The 16,159-nt window shown below is 54.4% G+C and overlaps 1 protein-coding gene across 2 annotated transcripts; it reads left to right on the top strand.

The window, feature by feature from the left end:
- Window positions 1-18: 18 nt before the first annotated feature.
- Window positions 19-16,159, top strand: LOC102448242 (SLAM family member 9-like). 2 transcript variants are annotated; one of them, XM_075908417.2, is made up of 6 exons: window positions 19-2,709; window positions 3,601-3,726; window positions 8,779-9,023; window positions 10,052-10,423; window positions 12,389-12,655; window positions 13,318-16,159. In XM_075908417.2, exons 3-6 carry the CDS (start codon window positions 8,966-8,968, stop codon window positions 13,482-13,484), a joined length of 864 nt encoding a protein of 287 aa, XP_075764532.2. In that variant the 5' UTR covers window positions 19-2,709; window positions 3,601-3,726; window positions 8,779-8,965; the 3' UTR covers window positions 13,485-16,159. The 2 variants fall into 2 exon arrangements, with proteins under 2 accessions (XP_075764532.2, XP_075764531.2); XM_075908416.2 differs by having other exon boundaries at window positions 19-3,726.

The raw sequence follows: 16,159 nt of genomic DNA, 5'->3' as shown, positions 1-16,159 counted from the left end.
ATCCAGTACTGTCACAAAGAGCGTTCTGGAGAGACACTGGCCGGGGGGCACCGGAGCTTTGCGCAACTGAGTAATTTGCCAGGAAGGGGAGGGGTGTGTCTAATTTGCATATATTTGCATAGAATTAAATAAAATATGCACATTTTAAGAGCATGCAAAAAAAAGTGTAGATAGTTTATAGTGTTTGTGGCCCTAATATGCAGTCTTCAGCACAGAGCATGCAATGCCCCTTTCACATATTCTAACACAAACAGGGCGTGTTCCCAGAGACGCCCACTCACCCCCTCATCCCCACCCCGCAGAGTCCTGATTTGCTCTAGGGATGTAAAATCCCTGTTAATCAGTTAACTGGTTAAATTAAACTAATGTTTAACCCGTTAACTGCCTAGCAGGATCTCACTAGTCCAGCCCCCCCAAGCCTGCAGAGCTCCTGCTTCCAGCCCCATGCTGGGGCTGAGGCTGGTTGCTAGCTCCCAGTCCCCAGTCACGGGGGGCTGCCCCCCCATTCCCATCCCTAATTTGCACCAGTGAAGTGGGATTTGCGCTTGCAGGGTTCAGGTACGTTCAGCGTGCACCAGTCCCATCGGTTCAAGCCGATACCAATACAGCTTCAGATCCAGAGACCCGGCTGTACGCCAGGGCCAGCCTGCATGCTCCCTGGCCCACATCGGAGCCTGCCTCGGCGACAGCTGGAGACGAGGAGGCTGATGTGTTGCCTCTTTTTGTTTGGCCACGAGCCTGCTCATGCGCCGCCCGAGCGTCGGCCCACGAGAGAAATCTCTGCCGCGAGCCAGAGCAGAACGGATGTGGAAACAGCGCTGGGATTTCAGACCCAGACTCAGAAAGCCTGCGCAAAGGGCACAACGGGGGAAAGAGGCAGCTGCTTTGCCCCACTGGCTGAGCGCGGCACAGAGTGCGGTGCCCTCCTTGCATCTGGAACTGCAAGGGAAGTGCTGGCCTGTCCCTGCTACTTGAATTTGACAGAGCCCAGCCACGTAGGCCAGGATAGGGTTTTCCAGCAGGGCTGCTCCGTACTTGGCTGCCGTGCGGAAGGGGAATTCTGGGCCAGCCAGGAATTTCCAAGGGGAGGCGTTACCTTCCCAAACTGCCAGTCTGGCCCCACTCAGGCTTTGCCCCCAGAACGCCAACGGTAGGCGTATTGGGGTGGAGGGTTGTTGCCCCTGAGCACCCATCCCCCTGTGCTCCAGAGAGGCTGGGGCACCCACCTGCCCTGTGATGCTGGGGGGCAGGGCCTGGGTAGAAGCGGGGGCGGGGTTGGGAGCTTGCCCAAGGGTGGCCTTTACCTACCGTCCATGCCCATGCTGTATCTGCACAGCTCAATCAGCAGGGCTCAGTGCAAATTACCGTGCAGCAAGACAAGCAGCTGGCAGAAAGGGGATAATTTAACTTTCACTTAGCCCTTATCCCAGGCCCTGCACGACTCCTCCATTGCTTCTCTGGGTGACATGGAGCTCCTAGGCGTTCCCCCCAAGGGGCCCGTGCTGCTCAGAGAGCAGATTCCAAGCCAGGCAGAATATCGCTGGACGTGTGCCTGCCACAGTGCCGGCTCTGGGCTCCCAGGAGAATGCAGCTGTAGGTTATGAGGCTGACTCATCACCCATCAGCAGCGGGTGGAATTGCACCAAGGGGAGCTGGGAGTCAAAACGCCTGGGTTCAATTCCTGGCTCAGGGAAGGAACTTGAGTCTAGTGGTTAGAGCGGGGGGGGGGAGGGGTTATTAGGCTGCAAGACTCCTTTGAATAGCCCCGTGAGCTGCTAGAAGGCACCCTCTTGGAAGACAGCACACTGCGCTGGAGGGACCTTTGGTCTGACCCAGCCTGGGTTCCGAGCAGTCAGCGCAGCTTTAGGAGACCTAGTGCTCTCCAGCCTCACTTGCTCTAGCTAATAGCCCAGGGGTGGGCAAAAGGGCCAAGCGGATTGATCCGGCCTGCGGAGGCCCTGCTGCTTCCCTGCCCCCAGACCGATTAAGGCCTGGGGGAGGAGGGAGTGTGTGAAGTTTCCTCGCCCCTGCCCTGTGAAGAGCACGTGGCACTTAGAAACGTGGCAGGGCATGAGGAGACTTCGTGTGCTCCCCCGCCCTCGAGCACTGATTGGCCTGGGGGTTGGGGAGCACGGGAAGTCTCTTCCCACCGCCAGGGGCATGAGTGCCTAGGAGGAGCCTGGGGGGGCAAAGGGGCTCCCTCAGCCCCAGATCAACCCTGGTCTGTGGGTGGGGAAGCCTGGAAGCATCCTGGCCCCGCCCCTTCCATTTGAGGCCCCGCCCCTTCCAGTGCAGCCTGAGGCCAATTTTAGAAGTGGCCCACTGCAAAAAATTATTGCCCACGCCTGCAAGAGCCCATAGCCAGAACTAGAACCCAGGAGTCCTGGCTCACTGCTCTACACTGGCCATTTGACCACATGCCCTTCTCAGAGCCTGGAACAGAAGGAAGGCATCCCAGCCTCCCTGCTCTAACCCCTAGGCAAGTCTTCCCCCATCACAGGCACGGGAGGGCCAGAGAAGGGCTGCGGATCCACAAGAAGCGAAAGGAGGATATGAGTATTCGGGTGGGGCTTCCCTGCTGACTCGCACAGGGATGTTAACCGTTTAATTACACAACCGCATCCTAGCGCGCCTTCCTCGGCCCCCATTTCAGGGCGTGTAGGTTTCACTTCCCCACCCCCGCGGTGCTGGAAAGAAGCCGAGCGCCCGGTAAGTGCTGAAGATCAATCTTGGCATCTCCTCCTTTTGCTCTCCCTGTCCCTAGGGGCATCGCAGCCTGCTCCCAGCGTGGGAGGCTGCTGCATTCTTTCCAGAGATTGCTGGGCCGGGCTAGGCCTGGAGCGCCTCATTTCCTCGCCCACTCCTGGGGTCATGTTGGGAAGGGGAGCAGGACTGTGTATTTCATGGGCTCAGGGCCAGTCGGATTTCCTAGGGTCCAGCTCTCTTGGCCAGATACAGAATAGGGGACTGGCCCTTCCCACCCCCCAGCAGACAGCCCAGAAGGCTGAAGGTGTCTGGCCCCAAACCCCTCCCTGCAGCTGCTGACTGCATGGAGAAGACTGAAGCAGAGAATGGCCGGTGTGCAGTCCCGTCAACCCCCCCCTCCAGCCTGTCTCCATTCTGCCCGCACAAAGGGTCTGCAGGCCAATGAGGCTGACTAGGACCCTCTGGGTCTCCACTATGCTTACGACAGAGGGTGGGGGCGCTCCCGAAACACACAGCCCCACTACTCTGGAGGAGCTCCTCTCGGGGTGCGCTGAGCCCTTATTCTCCGTAGCCCTTAGCCTCCCCAAGGAGGGTGCTTGCGAAGAGGAGCCGATGAATCCTGGTGATTTTTGCCTCAGTAGGCATCGGGCAGCGACCTACCAAACTCATTTCACACAGAGGCCAGCTGCCTGTGCGTCAGTCTATACTGCAGTAAGGGGCAGCTCATGCGACCTATCCAAGCTGCAGAGCTCGCGTTACCGGAGCAGGACCCTGGGGTAATAACTCACCCGCCTCACCCATACTGCTGCAGTCTCACTAAGAACTGGGGGTCACCAAATGAAATGAACAAGCAGCAGGTTTAAAACAAACAAAAGGACGTTTTTCTTCATGCAGCGCACAGCCAACCTGTGGAACTCCTCGCCAGAGGACGTGGTAAAGGCCAGGACTTTAACAGTGTTCAAAAAAGAGCTAGATCAATCCATGGAGGACAGGTCCATCAATGGCTGTTAGCCAGGATGGGTAAGGAATGGTGTCCCAGACTCTGTTAGAGGCAGGGAATGGATGACAGGGGAGGGATTTGATGGTTACCTATTTCTGTTCACTCCCTTTGGGGCACCTGGCATTGGCCACTGTCAGCAGACAGGACACTGAGCTAGATGGACCTTGGTCTGACCCAGTCTGGCCGTTCTTGTGGTCTCCTGCTGAGCTAGCTAGGGTAAATCTGCAAGCACTAGGCACTGCAGCATGCAGACACGACCAGGCTGGGGCGATGAGAACCAGCATTTGGACCAGCTCGGCAGCTCGCTCCCTAGGACCGGCCAGCCTGTTAGAATGGGCTCTTTATAGGCGGTGAGGGGGAAGGCAGCCCCAGCCAAATATGTGTCCGAAGCACATTCCTTTGCCAGGCAGGAATGGAGCCTGCTGCCTCTTTGTCCTGCTCTGGGGGGGTTGGGTGCCAGGGAACAGCAAACCTCACACAATGGAGGCATTCATCACGCAGGGCGATAAATCACTCGGGGCCGTCTTTTCCAAAGGGCTGGGCCCATTGGGGGCACGGTGCTTGGGAATCTGGCACAACCTGGAGAGCCTGGCGTGTCTCTGGCTGCTCCTACTGAAGCTATGCAGGGCTGGGAGGGCTTGGTACCGCAGCCCATGTGACTCACACGTTGCCCACAGCTGAATTGATAGCCTCACCTAGCGCCTCGGCTTATGCCTGGGGAGCCCATTCACACTGGCGGGGCAAGGAAAGCCAGACCCGCAGCCCTCTCGTTAGACGACATTTCACTGCCGTATCCCCCGGCCAAGCCAAATACGAGGCAATCAACAGTCCCCTCCCAGACTGCGAGGCTCACGCCAGGAGGAAGGGAGACGCTGCTGGATGACACATCAGTAACCTCCCAAGGAACTGAAATTAGGGGGGGGTGTTCGAATTTACAAGAGGGGTGTCAGGGCCGATGAGGGGGGACACCGTGAGGGTGAAGGTGGGCTGTATGGCACCATAGTTCACAAAACTGGGAGGGTGTTGAGGAAATTCAGGGGGAAGACACACCCATATGGGGGGTGTAGGGAAATCCCTGATGACACTGCATGCCCCAAGCTATGGAGGCTAAGAAACCAGAGAGAGACCCACCAGCCTCCATGCGGAATCCCCATTATGTTTGAATAACACCAACAGAGCCTGGTTGTTAGCAGGTGGAACTGAACCTGGGACTTCAGAAGCTCAATGCATGAGCCTCTACCTTCTGCATGAGCTAAAAGCCAGCTGGCTCTCAGCTAAGGATGTCGAGCAGACTCTCTGAGCCCCTAGACAGGACAACAAATGGTCCTATGGCACCTTAGGGTGCGCCTACACAGCACCCTTCGCTCAAAATAAGTACGCAATTTGTGCTATGCTGCAAATTGCATAGCTTATTGCAAGTGTATTTCGAAACAGCTTATTTTTGGTCTACGCAGCACCAAATTTCAAAATAACTCGCTATTCCGAAATGCCCCTTAGCCCTCATGGAACAAGCATTACTGGAACATTGGAATAAGCCACCTGTTATTTTGAAATCCATTTTGAAATGACGGGCTGCGTCAATAGAATAGCTATTTTGGGATATTTCCAGCATCCTGAAATAGCTCCACAGTGTAGACATACTCTACGGGTATGTCTAGACTGCAGGCTTCTTTCGGAAGAAGCTGTTTTCGGAAGAGATCTTCCGGAAAAACTTCTTCTGAAAGAGAACGTCCACACTGCAAAATGCATTGAAAAAACGATCTGCTTTTTCGAAAGAGAGCATCCAGACTGAATGGACGCTCTCTCACATGTAAGCTGTGATTGCTATGGACGGAGTGGCCACTAGAGCACCTGTGTTTTTTCCTCTTTCCTCTTGTTCCGAAAGAACTCCCTCTTCCCCATCCACACGCGCCTTTTGGAGAAAGAGCTCTTTCACAGAAAGGCTTTTTACTCGTAGAATGAGGATTACCAATGCTGGAAAAAACCCTCTGTTCTTTTGATTTTCATGCAGAAGAACACAATTGCTTTGTAGATATAACTCAGATTTTGTTGGAAAAACAGCCGTATTTCCAACAAAACTCTGTAGCGTAGACATGGCTTTGTCTACACTGCCAGCTTTTTCCGGCAGAGAGTATGCAAATTAAGCACTGATTAGCATTTTGTCAGGCTTCATTTGCATAATCTATTCAAGCCGTTTTTGCACAAGGGGTTTTTGCGCAAAACCCCCTTTTTGCACAAGATCCTTATGCCTCTCTGGGACAAAATGCTAGTGTAGCCAAAGCCATAGAGACTAACAAACATATATATATATATATAGTATCATGAGCTTTTATATATCTAAGGTGCCACGGGACTACTCGTAGTTTCTAAAGTTACAGTCTAAGACGGCTACCCCTCGGAGATGAGATAGGACAGTACATCACCCCCAGAAGGTGTGTGGGTTACATTTGCTCCAGCCAAACCTTTTTCTTTACCCCACGGGACACAAGACACACTCTCTATAGGAGCTTGCAGCAGGAGGCTGGACTGTACCAGTCCATCAATGAAGGGGGAAGAAGAAAAGCCACGGGGTTCTGCCAGAGCATTACACACCGCTGGGCTCTGGGTGCAGCTGTCCCGGCGGGCCTGTGAGCAAGGCTGTAACAAGCCGCGAGGAGCCAGGCAGGCTACGAGTGACGCCCAGGGAGCGCTGTGCTGCGGGTGCTTCCCGGCTGCTGTTCTGCTCCCCAGCACCGCCTGGCTTAGACTAAGGCCTTGTCTACAGAGTCTGCGCGAGAGCCCCAGCCTGTTTCTGATTAGGAGGCTGTTCCACACGACACTTCATATTCATAAGCGGAATGGAACGCGCCGGGCCTGGCCAGGAGTCAGGCCGCCTGGGGCTGTGCCGTCCTCTCTGGCGTGGCTCCCGACCAGGGCTGCCCACCTCTGGGCAGACTGTCAAAAAGCAGGGGAGGTGCCCCCCATGGGCGGGGTGCTCTAGAACTAGATTTCACCAACTCAGTCCCAAACGTGAACTCCTGACGTGCAACACCAGACTTATCACGGAGCCACGGATAGAGCCCATGGGCGCTGCAGTCTCCTCTGCCTTCCAGGCAAGCTGGACTTAGTGATAAAAGGTCCCTTACACCAAAAATCACAAAAGATTCAGCTTGCTGCCAGTCGCAAGAGACCGGTCTCTTGCCCCTGTCAATTTGGCTACGTCTACACTGGCATGATTTTCCGGAAATGCTTTTAACGGAAACGTTTTCCGTTAAAAGCATTTTCGGAAAAGCGCGTCTAGATTGGCAGGACGCTTTTCCGCAAAAGCACTTTTTGCAGAAAAGCGTCCGTGGCCAATCTAGACGTGCTTTTCCGCAAAAAAACACCCCGATCTCCATTTTCGCGATTGGGGCTTTTTTGTGGAAAACAAATCGCTGTTGTCTACACTGGCCCTTTTGCGCAAAAGTTTTTCGGAAAAAGACTTTTGCCCGAATGGCAGCAGCACAGTATTTCTGCAAAAGCACTGACAATCTTACATGAGATCGTCAGTGCTTTTGCGGAAATTCAAGCGGCCAGTGTAGACAGCTGGCAAGTTTTTCCACAAAAGCAGATGATTTTGCGGAAAAACTTGCCAGTCTAGACACAGCCTTTGTGTTTTAGGCTCACACCAATCCTATAGCCAAGCCTCTAGCCTGGTGGTTCCCAACCTTTTCCAGATGGGAACCTATTTTGACAATTCAGGAAGACGTGGTGACCCAGGGCAATTCAAAAACTGTGTGAATGGCTCCTTAAGAGCCACCTGGGGAGACACCTGTTGACCCTTTTGGAATGTAATGGTGACCCATATTTGGGTCCTGACCCATAGGCTGGGAAACCCTGCTCTAGCCTAACAAAGAACTCCCCCAGGATGGAGGCATAGGGGTACAATGCTGCCCATCCCACCACAGCTCTGCCCAGCTGGGAAGAGGAATGAGCAGTGTGGGGACCAGGCCCCTTTGTCCCACTCTGTGGCCACACCAGGGGCTGGACTGGTGTAACTAAAGCTGTTTAAAAAAATCCCCCCTTGCCCCAACATCTTGACACCAGGATCAAACCGGTGTCTAGAACTGGCCCCAGACTGGGAATGTCCTGTAATCCTGCCCCCTCCCCAGGAAATTCTGATTAACTGGCGCTTGCTCAGTGAAGAGTGATAGGAAGCTGTAAGCTGAGTGCTGGGGGGGCACTGCCATTCCACTGAGACCCACAGCTGACCAAAGCCAGCCGCGTGTGTTTCTTTTGGTGGTGCACCTCTGCACATGCCTTGGTGCATATAACAAAATGTACTCCGCCCATGAAAGGAAAAAAATGAGAGGGAACACGGGAAGGGTCGGCGGAGGGAGATCTACAGCAAATTGAGCCAGGCAAACTCACCCCAGCGGGACTGCAGAGGAGCCAATGCAATTGCAGCAGGGCAGTTCCAGTCCTGAAAGAACGAAACCCGCCTCACAGCCTAAACCGGGATGGCTGGAAACGCAGCTTCTATAGAACCTGGATCTGCCTGTGGGGTGTGTGGGGGGAGCAGCTACGCCCTTCCCGTGGGTGGGCTCACGCCCCTGGGCTGGGAGCATGACCCTTGCCCTGGGCCATCCACGTGAGGTCGGGGGTTGCTCTCACCCATGGGGGTTGGTCTCTAGGTGTCAGGGCTCCCCAGCTCTCAGCACACCCCCACCCCCAGCAGCCTCAGGCTGTCATGCAAGAGGGGGCACGGGACGGGCCTGCCGATCTGGAGTGTAAACACCAGCTGGGGAGAGAAATGCTGGGCAGGGCCACGTGTCTGTGCGGCCCCTGGCAAGTCGGGGCCCTGCTCAGTGGTTCAGGCTGCAGGGCGCTACCACAAGGCACCCGATCGATCACCTTGTGCGCTTAGGCCGCATCTCCCCAGACACATCCCGGCTCCCTGTCACAGGGGGGCCACAACCACAGGGGTGGGCTGGGTGCCCCATGGCGTGGGGGAGCCAGAGTCAGGCTGGGCCTGTGTGAGCGACAGGGCAGGAAAGGATGGGAGGAGGGCAGGGGAGATTTGAGGGTGTTATCTCATCCTGTGCCTGATGCAGGCTAGATCGGCGGATGAAAAGGAAGTTCTGAAACTGCTGACGCTGGGTTTAGCCTGGCAGAGCCCTCGCTGCTCAGTGAGGTGATCCCAGGACCCCCCTGCAGCCAGACCCAGCCACTCCGACCCTGCTGCTCTCAGAGCGATCGCTCCACAGGCCCGGACTGCTCCCTGCTCTGCAGCCTGCCAGGATGACAGGCCCTCCCCGGCCCTACCTTCTCTTCCTCCTGCTGGCTGCCCAGCCCAGAGGTAAGTGACGCGGGGCTGTGTCCAGCCCAGCGGGTGAATGTGGGGTCAGCAGGGAGAGGATGGGAGCTGCTGAGGCTGCGCTGGGGGGTCTTGCTTCCCCCAGGGACCCGGCGCATTCTGAGCCCGGCCAAGGCCGCATGCCTGATCCCCTATTGCCCAGGCAGAGGGAATGTTGGAGAGATTCATCGCCGACTCCCGGCCACCGTTCCTGGCTCTTCTGCGCTCCCCTTGTGCAGCCCCCGTGGGAGGGTCTCTCCTTCGCCCTGCTTGTTCCCAGGAGGCTGGTTTGCCAGGCAGGGCCCCTCAGCCCCCTCGGGTCGGGTGCTGGGGCTGCTGCCTCTAGGGAGAGAAATGAGGCTTTGGGAGGTCACAGTCACAAGAAGACCACGGTCCCCGAGAGAGGCAGGAGGGCCCAGCAGTGACAGCCCAGGGCTGGCCAGGGGGTCACCTCGGTCCCTGTCCCCACCCAGAGGCAGCACTGAGCAGGCAGGCAGGGTAGGAGCTGGGAGAGCCAGGAGCAGGTGGCCCGGGGATGAAACCCACAGCCTGGGATCACGGCCCCAGAACCCTCCCGCCTGCTCCCGGCTCTGCCAGTGACCGTGCAGGGCACCGCACCACTCTGCTCAGTTTCCCCATCTGCAGATAATTCATCACCCGGACTTGAAAAATTCCTCTGGTCCTGCATGGTGACTGCCATTGGCTAACACTGAGTTCCTGTGTGAAAGGCCATTCTCCCTCCCAGCTAGGAATTTTAAAGGGACAGGAGCGTATTTTCCTCCTACACAGGGCAGGCCATGAGGCTTAATTCCAGGATTGCAAGGCCAGAAGGGAGCATTGGGATCCTCTAGTCCGACCGCCCCCTAAGCCGGGCCCGAGAATCACTGCTGTGCGTAGGAGCCCAGGGACTCGCTGGGCAAAGGGCTTTAGTGGTACATGCTCCCCGTGGCCAGAGGGAGTCGCAGGGCAGGGGAGGCCGGGTGTGGCTGGGTTTGCTGCAGTTCCTGGACCCTTTTATTCTCTGTTGACAGGCTCAAGTCCTGCAACCTCAGGTTGTGCCTCTTCTGCCATACGGGTGAATGGGATTCTGGGAGAATTGGTCGTTCTCCCATTTGATTTCAAGGGGACGTTCAAGCTCATCACCTGGTACCGACCCAGCCCTCGCCAGGACACGGCCTCGGGTAGAAAGGTGCCTCTTGCTGTGATCACGCCAGGGGAGCCTGGAGCCCTGCCCCGTGTGGCTGTGGAGGACGAGAGATACCGAGGGCGCGTGAGACTCCACGGCCAGAGCTATTCACTGGAGATCAGCAACCTGACGCTGGCAGATCGGGGGGAATACAAATTAGAGCAAAACACAATCGGACACAATGTTCATTTCTGTGACTATCATCTGACCCTCTACCGTGAGTGTCTGTAGCTGGGAGCCCCGGGGAGGTGCAGGGCGAGAGGCGATAATGTGCACTTGGGGCGTAACAAGAAGGCTTTAATGATGCAATCAGAGCACTCGGTGTCGGGGTGGGGGTACCCCGTGGTTGCGGCACCAGGCTATTATAGTTCTTAGAGCTCTCTAAATAAACAAAGGAGAAGGGTAGATAGATGATGAGGTGTATGGGGATAGATAGACAGGCAGGCAGGAAGCTATTGGGGAAAGGAGAGAGAGACAGAGAAGGACCGGGTAAGGAGAGACCAAGGGGGAGATGCCGTCTTCTCACAGGGTCCCGCTATAAGCACCGTGGCTCCAAAGATGGCTCCTGCTGACCCCAGGTAAAGCAGGAGGCAGCTAAGGCCCTTCCCTGGAGAGGACCCAGCCCTGGTTGGAAGTGTAGGGTGATGATGCCAGATGAAGGGCTTCTTCAGTAACTGTCAGGGCTGTTCCCCACTCTGAGGCTAGGTCTATACTGTGCTGTTTTGTGCAAGAAATATGCAAATGAGGCAAAGCGTGGAATATTGCCATGCCTCATTTGCATAATTAATGAGCAGCAGCATTTTGTGCAAGAGGCTTTTGCGCAAAAATCCTCTTTTGCGCAAAAATCTCCTTTTGTGCAAGAGCCGTTCTTCCGCATTTGTTTCAGGAAGAACGGCTCTTGCACATGAGGGGGGTGTTGCACAATAAAGAGCCGTGTAGACAGCTCATTTTGCGCAAAAGCCTCTTGCGCAAAAAGCAGTCGCTCATTCATTATGCAAATGAGTCATGGCGATATACCATGCTTTGCCTCATTTGTATATTTCTTGCGCAACACAGCGCAGTATAGCCATAGCCTGAGTGCAGTAGGTGGGGGCTCACAAAGACTTTAAATGTCTCTTGCCACTGAAGGTACCAGTTACAAAAACTTCTCCAGAATCACAAATGCACAGATTGGGGGGGGGGGGAGGGGAGCTGCCGTCATCAAGTGATTTTTTTCCTAGAAACCAGGGTGAACACTTGAATTCACCCCCAGGGGTACCCCAGAATTTTTGCCCTAAAAGAGTTTGAAAAAATAAAAGAGAAAAACAAGCTTCAGTCTCTGGTCGCTGACCCCTCATTCAGAGGCCTGCAGACACACACAGACAGACAGACCTTCCAGGACACAAGAATCAAATCATCACCTTAAAAAAGTGATTTTGATTACAAAACAAAAGCTATACTGGATAAAGCATACTCGGTTGCTAGATGTTACAGAGCAACTAAGGAAAACAAATTAAAACACAGAGAAAATCTCTGGGAACAATGCTTAGATGGTAAATGAGGGGTTGCATAGATTCACACAGAGCAGTTTAAACCAAACCACAAAATAAGGAAAATAAACTGATCACAACTAGATTCACTTTTCCCCTTTACTTCCTCCCAGTCTTTTCTTGGTTCAGTCCACTTCCATGCCCCAAATTCCTTGGAGGCATAGTAGTCCTGCCTGGGTTTAAATCATTCTGCGTCTCTCAATTCCTGGTTTAACTATCCCCAACAAAGAGAGCAGACAAGGTCTCTACATCCAATTCAAATTTCAGTACTCTATTTCGATTGGTTCCCCCGGCTCCCTGGCCCACACCCTTGCTAGCTACTTGAGTTTAAACCCCTAGTCACTGGGTGCTGGTCAGCACCGGGTACTCCTCCTGTCCATTACAATAACTATGCCCCCCAACACAGCCCAAAAAAGTGTCCCCATTTTTCCCATGTGCTCCCAGGTCACTTCTGCAAGGCGGCCCCCGCTCCTGTCCCAACACATGGCGCAACGAGGTTGGGGAACACTCTCACACATGGGGGGTTCAGTATGTATGAGAGAACGGTCTGTGGGTGTTACACCCACCCCCCCATATTCTGTAGCCTGAGGCTGTAGAAGGAGGAGCCTCTGTTCAATGTTATTTTGTATTTCTCACCCTGATCCGGGACCTAGAGCGGCTCTCGCAGCTGGAGATCAAGATTCATCCCGTGATGGCTGAGAACAGCACTTGCAACGTGACCTTCACCTGCAGCGCCGGGGAGGGAGCCTGGAATCTCACGTACACCTGGACGGGCCCAGCAGGAGGCGCTGTTCTCTCCACCAAGGAATCCCTGCTGGTCCAACACAGACTGGGAGACGAGGACACACCTGTCACCTGCACAGCTACGAACAATGTCAGCACCAGCTCAGCCAACGCCTCCCCCAAGGCGGCCTGTGAAGGTGACGCTCGCTCCATCCCTCCTGTGAAGCACTCCTGGCTCATCCATACACGTCCTGCCACTCTGGCTGGAATGTAGGGGACAGTGAGCACCCTTGGGGAGACCCCGAGCTTTTTAAGGGTCTACTCTCCAATTCCTACACCCTACCCTTCATGCAACACAGTCTTCTTCTTCACACAGTGCACAGTCAACCTGTGGAACTCCTTGCCAGAGGATGTTGTGAAGACTAGGACTTTAACAGGGTTCAAAAAAGAGCTAGATACATTCAGGGAGGTTAGGTCCATCAATGGCTGTTAGCCTGGTTGGGTAGGAAGGGTGTCCCCCGCCTCTGTTTGTCAGAGGCTGGAGATGGATGACAGGGGAGGGATCACTTGATGATTCCCTGTTTTGTTCAGTCCCTCTGGGGCATCTGGCATTGGCTACTGTTGGAAGGCAGGACACTGGGCTAGATGGGCCTTTAGTCTGACCCAATCTGGCCATTTTTATGTCCTTTTGCTCTAATGCAAAGAAGGTCTGTCACCGAGGGCTCTGGGGGCACCGATGGCCTGGCCCAAAGGGAACAGCTGGGTGTTTGCCTCTGAGCTCACTGGCGTCTTTAGAATCCAAGCTCCTGGCACCCTGCCAAACAGAGCAAAACCCCCAAACTCTGATTTATTCCTACAGGTCCCACCCTGCCCCAGACCCCAGCACTGTCCTACTGCCGCACCAAAGGGCTCCTTGTGCTGGGGGTGCTTGGGAGCCTGCTGGCTGGGATCGTCACAGTGCACGTCCTCGCTGCGAGGGAACAGACACGGCCCGGAGAGGAGAGGAGCTTCCCCTGTGCCTGTTAGTTCCCCAGGAGGCGGCATTTCCCATGCTGGCCGAAGTCGGCTTATTGCTTCACTGCCCCCTGCAGCAGCCTCAGTTTCCCTTCCCCTCAGGACGCAGGCACAGCAGGGACTCTCCTGCGCTCGACTCGGCCCAACATGCAGCAATCGTGGATCCTCCGCCCGGTGGGGCAGCAGGCGTCTCCAGGCCTGGAGTCTCTCCCTGGCCCGGTGACTGTGTTGGAACAGCGGTGATAGGAGCGACTGAGACCATCCTCCTCCCGGGGGCACAGGGATCCTCAGTGGAGACGTGGGTTCAGGTCGTGCTCTGAACTAGGCAGCACAGGGAATTGACCCACGTTTCCCATGCCCCTGTGGCCTGTCCTGGCCTCTCAGGATGGGACTGGGGGCTCATGCTCTCGCTCTGGTTTTGCCTGAGTAGGGCTGGGCTGACTTCCTCATCTCCAGGGCAGGGGTGCGGCTCCTACCTGGAGAGAGGCAGCTAGCACCAACCCATCCCTGTGTCATGGACGACCAGATCCATAAGAGCTGTGGATCTGGGCCCTAATCCCCACTCACTTACTTTGCGCTTCACTCCTGGCTAACATAGGCAGCTGCCTGCTCTGCTTGCGGGCTTCTGAAAATCCCGTCCTTGGGCGACTAGCTCTGCGCACGTATTGTGTGCAGAGCTCTGGGCGCCTGGATCGAGACAGCATTCAGCTGGGCAGCAGAGCGCCCAAAGAGACATTTTGCGGCTCTCGGCGTTGCAGCGCTTCGGTCCCTGTGGAAATCTGCAGCCAGAGTCACACAGGGACCCACAGGTTGCAGTGTTCAGCACCGCAATATGTAAAGCAAAGCAAATTGACGCTGGAGTGCAGGGCAGGCTTTTGTGGTACTTGCACTCAGTCTCTGTTAGGTGTGAATGAAATGTACAGTCGTCTGGTGCTGGGCAGCGATTGGGCTTTTAAATCCAGGCTCCGGACGTGTTGGGTGACTTCCTGGGTAGCTCTCTGCTTCCTGGAGGGAGTTAGGAATGAAATCAACTAAGTTTCTGTCCTTTGATGATATGTCATTAGCAGTGCAAAGTGCAAGGTTAGGCACTTAGACGTTGCTATTAGACGGGGACTTATCAGTTGGAATTGACAGGGAGGAGGAAGACCAGGGTGAATTGGTGGATCATAGGATGACTATGAGGTGAGGTGGCTGTGAAAAAGGCTAATGCAATCCTTGGGGTACGTCTATACCGCAAGGCTGTTTCAGGATACCAGAGGTATCCCGAAATAGCTACCCCACATCTGTTGAACGTGTCCGCTATTGCAAAATATAGTGAACCTGCTATTTCGGCATCCCTGTAAACCTCATTCCACGAGGGATAAGGGATGTTGCAAAATTATGTGTTATTTCGAAATTTGGCGCTGTATAGATGCGCCAAATTTCCAAATAGCCTATTTTGAAATAGAATCAAAATAAAGATACACAATTTTTGTAGCACAAATTGCATATCTTATTTTGAGCGCAGGATGCAGGGTAGACACACCTTAGGATGCATCATGTGAGGGATTTCCAGTAGAGACAGGGAAGTGTTAATATAATTATACAAGGCAATTATATATATTGAGATCTTCACTAGAATGTTGTGTGCAGATCTGGTCTCCCATGTTTAAGAACAACAAATTCAGACTGGAAGAAGTGCTGAGAAGGGCTAGTAGGATGACACAAGGAGTAGAAAACCTTTCTGAGAGGCGCTTGGCTTGTTTACTCTAAGCAAAAAAGACTGAGGGGAGAGCTGATTGCTCCCTATAAATACATCTGAGGGATAAATCCCAAGGAGGGAGAGGAGTTAAGTGAAGCACCACTATGGACTCAAGAACAAATGGAAATAAATTGGCCATTAACAAGTTTAGGCTGGAAATTAGCTGACGGGCGGTTTTTGTGCCTCAGAGGAAGGACATTCAGGAGCAGCACCCCAAGGAGAACAGGAGGGGGTCTACGACAGGAGTGGGGGGTGAAGTTCTGTGGCTTGCAATGTGCAGGGGTCAGAAACGATCCCAATGGTCCCTTCTGGCCTTAGAATGGTAGCTTTGTGCAGATACAACATTTGCATCTGCATCTGTATCTGCACCAATGAGCCACGGATGAGGATAACCGCAGAAATAAAGCAGAGAGCCACAAAGTTGCAGGTTCTAGATACAAAATTTGAACCTGCCTCTGTATCTGCATAAAAGAGTTGTGGATAGCCACATCCATTTTCACAGATGCAGAGACTAGGGGTGTGTGTACAAGAGTAAGGGTTGGGGGTGAGGAGGGGCTATGGGTGAGGGGTCCCATCCATCACTGGCCTCCCCCTCGCCAAATTCCACCAGCTGCCAGAGGTGTTTTCTCTGCCTCCAGGGCCTTTTCTTTCCCCCAGCCACCTCTCCAGCCACCAAGGATCCCAGTGTGCTGGCAGGCAAGATGGCCATTGCTCTCTCCTGCAGGCTTGCTGTCTCCAGTGGCCACTCTCATATCCTCTGAGCCCTCTGAACAGCAGCCCCTCCCTTTTAATTGTATGGAAAACAGTCCTTCTCCCGGGGCTTACGGATGTCCTGGCACAACCAAACCCTGACCGTGCTTTCAGTTAGCAGAGGATGCCACATAGCAAATTTGGTGGCCCTAGCTCTTAGGCTATGTCTATGCTGCGCCCATTTTGCACAAAAAAT

Source organism: Pelodiscus sinensis, chromosome 22 (assembly GCF_052426305.1).
Source record: "Pelodiscus sinensis isolate ZL-2025 chromosome 22, ASM5242630v1, whole genome shotgun sequence".
NCBI lineage: Eukaryota > Metazoa > Chordata > Testudines > Trionychidae > Pelodiscus > Pelodiscus sinensis.
Note: the sequence above shows the minus strand (reverse complement) of the source record. Positions and strands in the feature narration are given on the sequence as shown.

Bases quoted from the DNA above. Each gene is read 5' to 3' on its own strand.
- LOC102448242 (XM_075908417.2), top strand. From the start codon at position 8,966: ATGACAGGCCCTCCCCGGCCCTACCTTCTCTTCCTCCTGCTGGCTGCC. The intron at 9,024-10,051 runs GTAAGTGACGCG...CTCTGTTGACAG, and splicing joins GCTGGCTGCCCAGCCCAGAG to GCTCAAGTCCTGCAACCTCA. The intron at 12,656-13,317 runs GTGACGCTCGCT...TTATTCCTACAG, and splicing joins CCCCAAGGCGGCCTGTGAAG to GTCCCACCCTGCCCCAGACC.